The sequence below is a fragment of the Engystomops pustulosus genome, chromosome 4 (assembly GCF_040894005.1).
Source record: "Engystomops pustulosus chromosome 4, aEngPut4.maternal, whole genome shotgun sequence".
Lineage (NCBI taxonomy): Eukaryota > Metazoa > Chordata > Amphibia > Anura > Leptodactylidae > Engystomops > Engystomops pustulosus.
The window spans coordinates 28,590,827-28,604,076 of NC_092414.1; the positions used below are offsets into that span (position 1 = coordinate 28,590,827).

The 13,250-nt window shown below is 42.9% G+C and overlaps 1 protein-coding gene and 1 long non-coding RNA gene across 6 annotated transcripts in view; one reads left to right on the forward strand and one right to left on the reverse strand.

Annotated features, from left to right (window-relative positions):
* LOC140126313 (uncharacterized) overlaps positions 1-13,250 on the forward strand; it is a 31,734-nt gene that overhangs the window by 11,811 nt on the left and 6,673 nt on the right. Inside the window, exons 1-2 of one of the 5 annotated variants that reach the window (XR_011854798.1) lie at positions 9,999-10,092; positions 11,890-12,083. This is a non-coding gene — a long non-coding RNA (uncharacterized lncRNA). Of the gene's footprint in view, positions 1-9,998; positions 10,093-10,115; positions 10,403-10,429; positions 10,745-11,889; positions 12,084-13,250 lie in introns of those variants that run through there. The other 4 variants (XR_011854795.1, XR_011854797.1, XR_011854796.1 and 1 more) reach the window with 4 other exon arrangements.
* Positions 3,355-13,250, reverse strand: part of SLC6A7 (solute carrier family 6 member 7) — a 55,478-nt gene continuing 45,582 nt past the window's right edge. The window contains exons 13-14 of the mRNA XM_072145597.1: positions 11,881-12,048; positions 3,355-6,214 (exon numbers count right to left, since the gene is read on the reverse strand). Coding sequence (XP_072001698.1) covers positions 6,011-6,214; positions 11,881-12,048 — 372 coding nt within the window. The 3' untranslated portion in view covers positions 3,355-6,010. The remainder of the gene's footprint in view (positions 6,215-11,880; positions 12,049-13,250) is intronic.

Genomic DNA, 13,250 nt, shown 5'->3' on the forward strand with positions numbered 1-13,250 from the left:
CAATTCTCGGCATCGGCAGTATATGACCAGCCCCAGGGTCAGACTCGGTCCAAGCCTCCACCAAGTTAACCCAATGTGCCGTCAGCGATATATAGTGGCCCTGCCCGGCAGCACTCGTCCACGTGTCCGTGGTCAGGTGGACCTTGTCAGAAACGGCATTGGTCAGGGCACGGAGGATGTTCTCTGACACGTGCTTGTGCAGGGCTGGGACGGCACATCGGGAAAAGTAGTGGCGGCTGGGGACCGAATACCGAGGGGCGGCCGCCGCCATGAGGTTTCGAAAGGCCTCGGTCTCTACCAGCCTATAGGGCAGCATATCCAGGCTAAGCAACTTGGAGATGTGGACGTTGAGGGCTTGGGCGTGTGGGTGGGTGGGTTGCGCTATACCTCCTTTTGCGCTCCAGCGTCTGGGGTATGGAGAGCTGAACGCTGGTGGATGCTGTGGAGGATCGTGGAGGCGAAGATTGGGTTTTCGCACGGGAGGTGTTTGGGCCGGGGTCCTGGGCAGGGGGCTGACTAGCAGATGACACAGGGGAAGGAGCAGTGGTGTGCCCGGCCGGAGGTGAACGGGCTTGGTGCCATTGAATGGGGTGTTTAGCATACAGATGCCTGCGCATACTGGTGGTAGTTAAGCTAGTAGTGGTGGAACCCCTGCTGATCCTGGTTTGGCAAAGGTTGCACACCACAGACCGTCGGTCATCCGGTGTTTCTTTAACGAACCTCCAGACTTCTGAAAATCTAGCCCTCGCCACGGGAGCTTGACTACGGGCAACTTTTGGCGCTGATGCACCAGCTCTGGCCCTGCCTCTCCGTCTGGCCCCACCACTGCCTCTTCCAACCTGTTTTGCTATAGGACTCGCCTCCGTCTCAGAAGCACTGTGTTCACCCGGCCTATCAACCCAGCTTGGGTCTGTCACCTCATCATCCTCCGATCCCTCAGTCTGCTCCCCCCTCGGACTTCCTGCCCTGACAACAACTTCACCACTGTCTGACAACCGTGTCTCCTCATCGTCGGACACCTCTTTACACACTTCTTCCACTATGTCAAGAAGGTCATCATCACCCACAGACTGCGACTGGTGGAAAACCTGGGCATCGGAAAATTGCTCAGCAGCAACCGGACAAGTGGTTTGTGACTGTGGGAAGGGTCCAGAAAACAGTTCCTCAGAGTATGCCGGTTCAAATGCCAAATTTTGGTGGGAGGGGGCAGACTGGGGGGAAGGAGGCTGAGGTGGAGGAGCTGGAGGAGTGCCGATTTCGGCGACATGGGTGGACTGCGTGGAAGACTGACTGGTGGACAAATGGCTAGAAGCATTGTCCGCAATCCACGACATCACCTCTTCGCACTGTTCTGGCCTCCACAGTGCTCTACCACGATTCCCAGTAACTTTAGACATGATGAACCTAGGGAGTGTACCTCTGCGGCGTTCCCCTGCTCCCCCATCAGCAGGTGGTGTCTCACCCCGCCCAGGACCACGGCCTCTGACCCCTGCAGTAGTTGGACGCCCACGTCCACGCCCTCGTCCTCGGGTTAAACATTTTCCAAATTAAAGTGTAAACTTGAAAAAAAAAAAAAATTTGTGTTTATTTTTTTTAGTTTTTTATTTTTTTTAACAAAACGATGCTATCCTATTGCTATGGCTAGTTTCTAACCTACACTGACAGCACACAACTGGATTTTGTGCTTTGCAAGATGAGTTTGAGCTATAAAATGAAATACAGCTAAAAAAAAAAAAAAAAATCAGCAGACTCTGCCTAATTCTACTCAAACCCCTAATAAATTGTCCCACTTCGGTGTTTGAGGTGGATATGTGTGTCACTAAGAGCTAAACACAACGGTAGCAAGTCTCCCAGCAAATTCCTCACAGTATGGTACTAGCTGCACTACTAGTGCCAGCAAGCCCAGCCACAAGCAAATAAAAAAAAAAAAAGTATAACGTTATTGTAGCCCTAAGAAGGGCTGTTGGGTTCTTGTTGAATCACTCCTGCCTAACACTATTCTAATAGAACACCCTAACGCTTTCCCTGACCAGCAGCAGCTCTCTCCCTAGCGGCATCCAGACAGAGAATGATCCAAGCAGCGCAGGCAGGGGCTAGTCTATTCCAGGGTCACCTGATCTGGCCAGCCAACCACTGCTATCGACGTGTAAGGGTACCACGTCATGCTGGGTGGAGTGCAGAGTCTCCTGGCTTGTGATTGGCTCTGTTTCTGGCCGCCAAAAAGCAAAACGGCGGGAGATGCCATTTTCTCGAGCGGGCAAAGTATTCGTCCGAGCAACGAGCAGTTTCGAGTACGCTAATGCTCGAACGAGCATCAAGCTCGGACGAGTATGTTCGCTCATCTCTAATTGTAATCTGATCCCATGGAAATGACTTGACTTACTATGTGCTCCTTGAGCAGATATGGACAATTTGATCCCAAGGTTTTGACAGGCCATCAATCCCCAGGTAGTCTAAGGCCATCTGGCTCTGACCACACTTTTTTGGGTACATGGATGGAATAAAAACACAATTACTGCAGTGCTTCCAGGAATAGAAAGAATGTCAAAACGGTCCAACATAGTGGCTAAGACGTGCTGCCAAACACCAAGAGGACATCCCACAGCGGTGGGATGCAGGTTCACCTGGACTGGTTCTTAGGAAGGATATAGACCTGTATACTACCTCTCTACCGCTATGTGAGATGCAGTGCAGTCCATTGCCTTTCGCCTTCTACTCTTGGTCTTGCTCCTCCTCCAACTCCTAGAAAAAATATCTCAAGTGACTTGTGACCAATTTAAGGAGAAGAAGAGCAGGTCCATGCCGCATCACACTGCACCAAGAGGAGAAGTCTAGCATTAGAGGGGCTTTCACCAGGATGAATGATTGTAAACCAAGCACACTGACATACTGGTGTGTGCCCCCTCTGGCAGGATACGCTCCCCTTTTATCCTGTTTTCCTGTTTTTTACAACAAAGGCTCTTAGAATTATGTAAACGAGCCTAAGAAGCTTCAAGCCCCATAGGTTTTAATGGAGCCTGTTGCCCCTGAGGCCCATTTGCATCATTTTTAAAGTCTTTTTTTTTCTTAAAAACCAGGGCATAGGAAGATAAAAGAAGAGCAGATCCTGGGCACAAACCAGTATGTCAGTGTGATTGGTTTACAATCCTTCATCCTGGTAGTAAATGTCTTTTAAGATATAACTTGGCTTGCCCCCCCCTCCCCCAAATGCCAATCCAATATACATACATAAGGGGTAAAATGATTTGTAAACATTATGTGACATGTAATCTTCATTCTCCTTCAGCTTTCTTCTCTGCAGTCTCGGCCTATGAGTTTGCTGTGTGTCTCAAAGCTATAAAGGAACATACCACATTCTTATTAGCAAGAAAAAACATTTATTACATGGCTATACAATCCAGTTCAATAAATAAATCATTAGAAAAAAAATAAATAGACATAAAAATATAGATAAATTAAACTATATGTCTGAAACATATGACATATCATTTGAAGGGTTCCTGTCATCCACCTCCATGTTACTGGTGAAGCGGGGGGTGGGGGTGGGTGCATGTATAGCAGCTTGGCCTTATTTTGGCTGTTTGGTGTCAGGTAAGAAGTACATTGCTAAATGCTTCAGACCAATGGTTGCCACTAGAGGGAGCTTCAGAGCGCACAACATTTTATAGTTGATTAAACGGTAACAAATTGTACGTGGTGAGCTTCAAAGTGCAACAAGTGGTGGCTACGGGCCACAAGAATTATATAATTTTATAATATTTCCCAAGAATTTTCAAGAATTCAAAAATATACATTATTAATATTCTATATTTATCTGCACAGGAGCTATTTTGAATGCTAATGGTTCTCAGGGTAGACATTCATTCGAAGTGTTGCAAACCATCTTAAAGGGGTTGTTTCACAAAATGTATTCCTATTTTGTATATATATATATAAGGCCTGGAAGTCCCTGTGTGAATAGAGCACTATATTTGGAAAGGGAATAAATTGATTTCATGGGACAATCCCAATTAAAGAGGAGAAGAAAATGTTATGACATGGGTTGTATTTAGTATGTCGGTTCAGCGTTGTTGTGGAGACTTGCAATACCAGACACAACCATGACCAGGGGTGGTGCTGTTTCAAGGAGAAAGAAGACTTACATTTCTCATGCTGGTAACCCATTCATTGCCATAGCCTTGAGGGAACAATAACAATACTAAATTCATTCTATTTGGAACTTTTTGGCTTTCATTTTGAAAAAGTAGAAATAATAACAACTCTCTGTTTCTTCAGATTACACACTACTTCTCTATAGTTGTTATATATAATATATTTATATTTCTGGGCAAGCACATTAAAACACCAGTTATAAGGTCTTTCCAGAATTTGATGAAGGGGTAGGGGCAGGGGTGGTTAAAAAAAGGTGGACCTACCATACTCCTGCTCTTTGTTCCCGTATTGCATCGTGACTTATGGTCTCCGTCCACCAAAAGTGCTAAGGAGTCACATGACTGGCTTCAGTCACTCTGTGTTCTCAATGGAATGTCACATCTTCTGATGTAACATGTGTCACAGGAGGCAAAAAATTGTTAAAAAGTGGGTCCAGTGACCCCCAGGAACTTCTGACCGGCCACAGGGGCTGAAGATCCACAAGCTTTGTGCGTTTTTTCTCTCGGTGAGCTTTGGTTTTTTGGCATCCCTGCCCCAACCCCAAGGATGTTTTCCAATATTCATGGAAAACCCCTTTAAAAGTACTTGTGGGAACACATGTATCTAACATGGAATGTTCAATTTGTTAAGTTTGAGGACATTATCAATGGCCAAAAATGTGTCACTTTCTTAAAGGAGATGTTGATAGGAAAAATAATACAAAGGGAAAATTTTCCTCTTATCTACTGTCATAAAACTGGCTGATAACAATGATGCTTTCTCATTCCATTCCCTGTATTTGGTTACCGATAATAGTGTGATTGTCACACGCCATTCTATAACCCAATGGCCCCCACGGTGAACTATATTTCTAAGGGTCTACATCCTCACCAAAGTTAAGGTGTATAGACAAACATGAATATACGTGATCTTCTTGATGGCTCCTCAACTATGACCAAAACAATGTTCACAGAAGAGAAGGTGGACACACCTACTGACGAGCTCACATAGTCCAATGCACAACTCTAGACCGGAGCTATGACTATTCTTAGTATGACCCCAAAGATGAATGATTCAGAACAAAATATTGAGATTTTCTAACTTTCGACGTTACCCATCTGAAGATCTGGACCATCAGTGCTACATGTTGTTGGAGACATTCCTAGTTTCTTTTGGCTAGGGGTCTACCTTTCATGTGAACATGGACCTTAAAGCTATTTTAGATCAATGAACATAAGGTCAATGAAGTACATCCACATTATCAGAAATAGAAATCGAAAGGGGTGGTCCGGTTGGATACCCTATTCTCCCACATTATAGGTCACACTATGTTGATCGTTGTCTTGATGGGTCTTGGTCAAGCCAAGTTTAGTGTATTATTGCATTAAGCCCTTACTTAAAAACATTCACATAAATCTAACATTAGGTATTCGGGACTGGAGCTTTAACCATGAGAGGACCATGACTGTACACTCACAATCTGTGTATAAACGGTACCTGTCTCTTCAGTCTTTGTGGCCATTTGGACACCTTCCCTAGATGTTTATGTTGTGTGTTTTGCAAGAATTGATTTTACAGATACCATCTAAACACCCACAGTCTGCATAACCCTCAATAGATACATCAAAATGCAGGATACTAACCAAGCACATGGACAAGTAGACAAGGTCTCCATCACTAGAACATAAAAACTACATAGACAGATTTGCACATATTATCCTACAAAGACCTTCAGTTGCAGGATGACCTCTTTTTCTTAGGGTTAGTTTAGACACAAGATTGAGGACTTCTTGTCTTGTGTAAGGGAAGCATGTGTAAACCCCAGAAGGAGAGGACCTTATGTTCCACTGAGTTCTTCTTGGCTCTTTCCTTCACATCATCACATCATGGACTCTTCTTCAATTTCCTTGTCCACTTCAATTGCTGTGTTTTCATAACTTGTGATGCCTCCATACTTGCGCATGTGTACCATCAAAGGTTTGGGAGACTGGCTACCAGCCAGGGTATGAACATACATGCCTGTCCTATTTTCTTCCAGTGATGGACCCCAGTCCATAGCTGGTCTACTGGCTTGACGTATCCTCTGCAAGGGGAGCAGAAGGAGAACTTGTTCAGAAAGGACACAGTACACAATACACAAGCATTAATCAAATGTTAAATATTGTACAGATTCGACCACCGAAAAACAAAGATAGAGGAGCCACTGACCTGGCACTCTCCCAAAATAGCCACCAATTCACACAGTCCACAAAATGTCAGTGCTCTACTCTTCAAGAGAAATGTTCAAATTCAACAAATTCAATTTATCAAATCTTGTCCATTACCGTAGAAGACAGATTGAACTTGTTGGCCTTTCGACATTATCGGAACTTTATTGCTGGGTCTACATTTTAGGCCACATTCAGACGGCCGTATTTTCACCGGCCATAAACTGGGTGTAGGAGGGAGGGTGTAGGAGGAGGGATAAGCTCTCCTTACCCCTCCCCTCTCCATAGAAAGATGAGCAGCCCGGCTCGGTCGCTTCAAAAACTGTGTTCTCACCGCACCGTGACAAGGTGTCATAGACCACAATGACCCCATTACAGTCATGTGAATAAGCCTTTAGAGGGAATAGACTACTACCTGAACTTCATTCGTGTGCATGAGGCCTAAGGGTTACGTTATCATTTTTAAACGCCCCATCTGTGGGCTTTAGATGGATAACGTGCATATTGAAAAGCTATTGAAATATTTTTGTACCTTATGTTACAAATTTCTTTTAGATCTCTCACTCTTTCCCTATGATCCCATCACTGAGCCATCCTCCTCCTCCTCCTCCTCCTCCACAGTAGCTGGATAGAAAATAGGCCACATCAATGCAAGAGCTCATTAGCCCCACTTAGTGCGAAATCCAATGAGTCTGCTATTAAATATCAGGATGTATATTTAGACATTTCCTATGGAAACTCACCATCCTTCCAAGGCAGAAGACTGGGATGTTTCATGGATGAGGCCAGACTAATTTATGTCCCTTCAGAGCCAAGTCTATTCAAAACATTGCAAGACATAAAAAGATGCATAGCAGCAAACATCCCATAAACCAGGATTGAATAATAGGGGTGGTGCTACTAGCTATTCAAAAATCTATTCAAAACATGCCTCATGGTAGACGTATAAGAGTTATAATCTTCTCCCTCGATCGGAGAGGACATTAGGGTCAAAACTGGTCAAGGTCTGGTGACACCCCCATTGATCAATTCATAAAATGCTTTATAAGCAGCTTCATCCCATTTACGTAAACGGTAGGTTGTAAAATCAGAGTCATGAAGAAGAAGAATTTGGAGAGATCATATCACATCATGCCCTTCAAAAATCTCATTCTAATGATCAATCTAAAAGTCATTTGATTGACAGTTTCCTTTGTGTATTTTGCTGGATATTCCAGAACGAACTGTGGCTAATGTTGCCGGCTGTATTGGCACAGTTCCTCTAAACCCAGTTCTGGTCCAACAGTTAACTAGCTGTGATGGACCGACCTCTGTTCCAGTCATCAGGGATGGAGGTTCTTTTAACACCTATATAAATCCAATATACAGACAGTCCTGCGCTGGTTATATTTCTAACTTAGCTTCCTGTTTGCTTCTGTTATATCTGTTTTTCCGATCTTGGCTTTCATATTTTAGACTATCCATTTTGACTATGATTTTGTGCTGTATTTGCTACCTTCATGGTGACGTGGGACCCCTGACCTCACGTTTGTGTTTTCTTTTTCATTTCTTTGATTGCAAGTCTTGTATTATGTCTACAGTCTAGAGTCCTCATTGCACTCACTCTATGTATATGTATGCCCAAACACAACTCTACACCAACTTCAAAAGATGGCAAAAGTTGGACTTTGCTCAGGACTAGCTGACCCCCTACAAGTCTATTTTTCGACACCAACTCCCCTCCCTCGTTCTGAATCTATACCTGTATCCCAATATATAATTCTATGTGATTGTACCTTTGTTTTACCACTGGAAATCTTACGTGTTCCATTTTATTCTATTGTTATCATTTTGTACATTATATTTGTGCTAATGTTTTAAAAAATGTGAAAACTTTTACTAAATATATTGAAACAGAATATTAAAGTAAATCTGATGGTAGATTCCTCATACCTACATCTGCTCTAATCTTTATTTGAGCAAACTTTAAACTTAATCTAAGTTTTGAAAAACTTTATAAAAGTAATATGTAAATTATCTGGAGAGACTAATGAGGAATGGAGTAACCTGGCCGGGTGCCAGGTGCAGAGGCTACTCCATAGCACACACGACATCTGAAAGAACGTGCAAGCGGGCTTCCCTGCAGAGGCTACTGGCGTGGAGTTGCCTCTGTGCCCAGAGCCTGGCCGAGCTGCTCCATGCCCAAGTAGCCTCTCCTGGTAATTTACATATATAGGGCCACATTTATCACTTTTGTGCGCCTAAGTGTAGTAGTTGCACCTAAATTCTGGCGCACTGTTTTGCCAGAATTATCACAAGCTACAACCATCTGTGATAAGTATATTTTCTGCCTCTTATTAATCACTTTACTTTAAAACAGTTTAGGCACAATTTTGGCGCAGTTTAGGCGCAATGTTAGATTCGGGCACTTACATGTGATCCTGCTACAAGCTTCTCTCTGCTTCTCCCACAGCCCAGAATGAAGATAACACTCACAGCAGCACCCAGGTGTGTGACACCCTGCACCCAGTGACCTCCTCAGCAGTGGCTTCTCCTAGAGGGGATCCCCCAGTGCTGGTCTCCTGCTGCCCCCCTGTAATTCTGCACAGTATCCCCCTCAGATACACTGGTGATACTGTGCAGAATTACATGGGGGACACTTGTCTGTAGTATCTGCAACATTCTGCAAACTTCTCTTGCTTTTGCTGTGAGCTCAGCGTTTTGCAGAATGTTTTGTAAATAGAAGGTGATGAACTGTAAATAGAGTCTGCAGCTCCTGTCTGCAGAGTATCTCATGTATTTATTATCTGTTCCAGTGTCTGGCTGAGCTCTGCTGCTAGAAATGAGCTGTTCTGCAAAGGGGCTCAGTGCTTTCTTCTCAGATAACGCCACCTTCGGGCTGGAGTGTTTTTGCGCCCGTTTTTGCGCCTAAATGAAAACGTTGCAAGTGATAAATATCATTAGGCGCAGCAAAACATCTGGATTGGTAAGATAGATGAGGGAAAGCTGGTTATTTTTGCTGCGCGGCTAGTTTGGCGTTTAATCGCAAAAATGGTGCAAAAACGGTGCGCCTGAATGAAAAGGCGCAAAAACAACAGAAAAAACGAGTGATACATGTGGCCCATAGCCTATTGTGTCCTCGGGACTGAAGACAAAGCCAAAGTATAAACCAAACTGAAATTACAATGTGACAAAAACTTTATTAAATATTCATAAAATCCAATATAAACACTAAAACAATCTGCAGTAGCAGTTGATGGTATACAGAAAAAGGAGTCATCCCACTCGGTCACCGCAGAACCATGTTGATATTATAATATACAAAGATACCATATTTCATTAGAATAAATTTTATTGCCCTTGGCCTATAATAAATACCATATCAAATGTCTTCCACCATATAGAGAGGGGTATTCTTAACCATGTAGTCAATAGTGATGGTTACGGTGACCGGGGTGACTCCTGCCCCGACGCGCCAAGTTTTCATCCCCATGACTCCTTTTTCTGTGTACCATCATCTGCTACTGCACATTGTTTTAGTGTTTATATTGGATTTTATGAATATTAAATTATTAACCAAATTATTATATTTGGTTTATACTTTGGCTTTGTCATCGGTCCCGGGGACACAATAGGCTATATGTGTTTGCATTTAGAGCCACAGTATTGGGTGTACATACATCATAGGAGGTACTGTTGAATGCTGATTGGCACAACAATTAAAGGGGCGGTCCTGTACCTCTGTAGGTGGCTTCAAGCTTAAGTGTATAACCAGGTAATTTATATATTACCTTTAGAAAAGGCGGGATGTTTATCAGGCCTGATCCAGTTCTCATTCTCATTCATGAATCCTTGGAATGTGATCATCCTTCCTTGACTTTACTACTTCCCCAATTTATGGGGTTACGTAAGGTCATATAAAAGCATGTTCCCACGTGACACGTAACAACTGCCGTATCCATCTTATTCCTGATGGTTTTGGAGGAATTTAGGGTATTTTATCCACAAATAGTTAAAGCTATGAGTCACAAGTTTACAAGAAATCAAGATTCACATAAGTCAGAACAGCGGTGAATATGGAGAAGGTATCACGGTTATGTTAGCGCCAGTGCGTCTGTCTGAGATGAGGGGACTGGGGAACTATTCACACTACAACTCACATATCCATTATGATTCAGAAAATAACAGGACGGTGACAGAAGGCCCTACTTCATGTGTGGTTACCATGGAAACGAATAGCACGGAGCAGCACGTACATCTATAATGTGCTGCTTCTCAGAGGGGCGGTAGTTATAGAAAGGAACATAGCCATGTGTGGGCCTGTGATAATGCCATATGTCATTGTATAGGGTGTTACATGTGACTGTGACCCCCAACCCCCACCTCATCTATAAATCTGCTCATTCCTAGAAGGTCTCTGTAAGCATGTAATGTAATGGCAAAAAACTGCCCTATTATATTTGTATAATGTGTATGTATGTGTAATGTGTGTGTATGTGTATGTATGTGTAATGTGTATGTATGTGTATGTATGTGTAATGTGTGTGTATGTATGTGTAATGTGTGTGTATGTATGTGTAATGTGTGTGTATGTATGTGTAATGTGTGTATGTGTATGTATGTGTGTGTATGTGTAATGTGTGTGTATGTTTAATGTGTGTGTATGTGTAATGTGGGTGTATGTGTAATGTGTGTGTATGTGTATGTATGTGTAATGTGTGTGTATGTGTATGTATGTGTAATGTGGGTGTATGTGTAATGTGTGTGTATGTGTAATGTGTGTGTATGTGTATGTATGTGTAATGTGTGTGTATGTGTGTGTATGTATGTGTAATGTGTGTGTATGTGTGTGTATGTATGTGTAATGTGTGTGTATGTGTAATGTGTATGTATGTGTGTGTATGTGTAATGTGTGTGTATGTTTAATGTGTGTGTATGTGTAATGTGGATGTATGTGTAATGTGGGTGTATGTGTAATGTGTGTGTATGTGTAATGTGTGTGTATGTGTATGTATGTGTAATGTGGGTGTATGTGTAATGTGTGTGTATGTGTAATGTGTGTGTATGTGTAATGTGTGTGTATGTGTAATGTGTGTATATAATAGAAGGAGTGGGACTCAATAAAAGTAGCTATAATGGGGTGTGGGAGTCAATATTAGCAAGTATTATAGGGGTGAGAGTCAATAATATCAGGCACAATGGAAGGGATAATCTATATAATGTGTATGTATGTATGTATGTATGTGTAATGTGTGTATATGTCTAATTTGTGTGTATGTGAAATAAAAGCAGCCACAATATGGGACGGACAAAATAGGAGGAATATTGTAGCTACAATAGGGTGTGGGAGTCAATAATAGCAAGTATTATAGGGGTGAGAGTCAATAATATCAGACATAATGGCTATAGGTTGTGGTCAATTCAGGCAAAAAAATGGGCAGCAATACCAATAATGTCCTATAGACAAGAGTGGCAATTTTTTGTGTAACAGCTTTTAACTATCAATACTATATTTTTTCCATTATTATATCATTTATTTTTCATTATTTTGAGCATTACTTACTTCCCACAGAGTCCCTTCTTCTTTTAAGATTGCAACCAGCATACCGATGGGGATCATCATACACGAGAGGAGTCCCATGAGAATCCCTAACGCTTCTGACCACAAGGGGAACTGATAGCTTCCATATTGGGACGGCTGGTATTTTATTATGCTATATGCCAGGAGACCCTAAAAGCAGGTTAAAAAAGGACAAATGAAAGCAGGTAAGAAGAAAATATATAAGCAAAAATATAATTTTTTAAAATTTATTTTGCAATTCATTATAATAAAAGGAAATCCCTGTTGCTCTTTGGATGCGGTCAGCAAGTAGGCTAGCTGCGGACACATTTGTTTTCATTATAATGGGGGAGACTTATCAGAAGTGCCTGAGAGCAGAACTGTTTTAGTTGATCATGGCAACCAATCAGCTCGGCTTTCATTTTATAAACAATGGTGGGAAAACCAAAGCTGGAATTTGATTGGGTGCCATGGGCAACTAAAAAGTTCTGCTCTTAGACTCTTCTGATAAATCTCCCCCAAGATGCCTATGCTTATACACGCAAAAAATAAAAGAGACAGGTCGAGAATAGCAACTAGCCTGCTTGTTCATTGTTTCCAAATTAAAAGAAGGAAGAGGGACTTGATGATCAACACATGGTAAAGAAACTGGAACCTCTTAAAGGGGCAACAATTTTAAATTACAACTGACTCACTAGAGGGCACCTGATCCTGGAAATCTTGCCCTAAGGGGTTCTTACATCCAATTGGGTGAACACCAAATTGCACATACAAAAACGGAGAACTAAACCCCATATTGCCCTAATCTTGTACATAATGGGGCAGATTTACTTACCCGGCCCATTCGCGATCCAGCGGCGCGTTCTCTGCACAGGATTCAGGTCCGGACGGGATTTATGAAGGTAGTTCCTCCGCCGTCCACCAGGTGGCGCTGCTGCGCGGAAAATCACCTGAACGCAACGGAATACACCGAGCTGGACCAGGTGAAGGTAAGCGCTTCCCAAGCGACACATTTTCGTTTTTTAAATGCGGCGGTTTTTCCGAATCCGTCGGGTTTTCGTTCGGCCACGCCCCCCGTTTACCGTCGCGTGCATGCCAGCGCCGATGCGCCACAATCCGATCACGTGCGCCAAAATCCCGGGGCAATTCAGGTACAATCGGCGCAAATTGGAAATATTCGGGTAACACGTCGGGAAAACGCGAATCGGGCCCTTAGTAAATGACCCCTAATGTTTACACTTAAGGACGCCTCCTACCCCTGTTACTAAAGAATGAACAGGTGGAAATCTTCTCCATACCACTGGTCTACTATTGATTTTTTTTTCCTCCTCTGGCTTCACATATTGGGGCTTATTTACTAAGGGTCCCGCAGC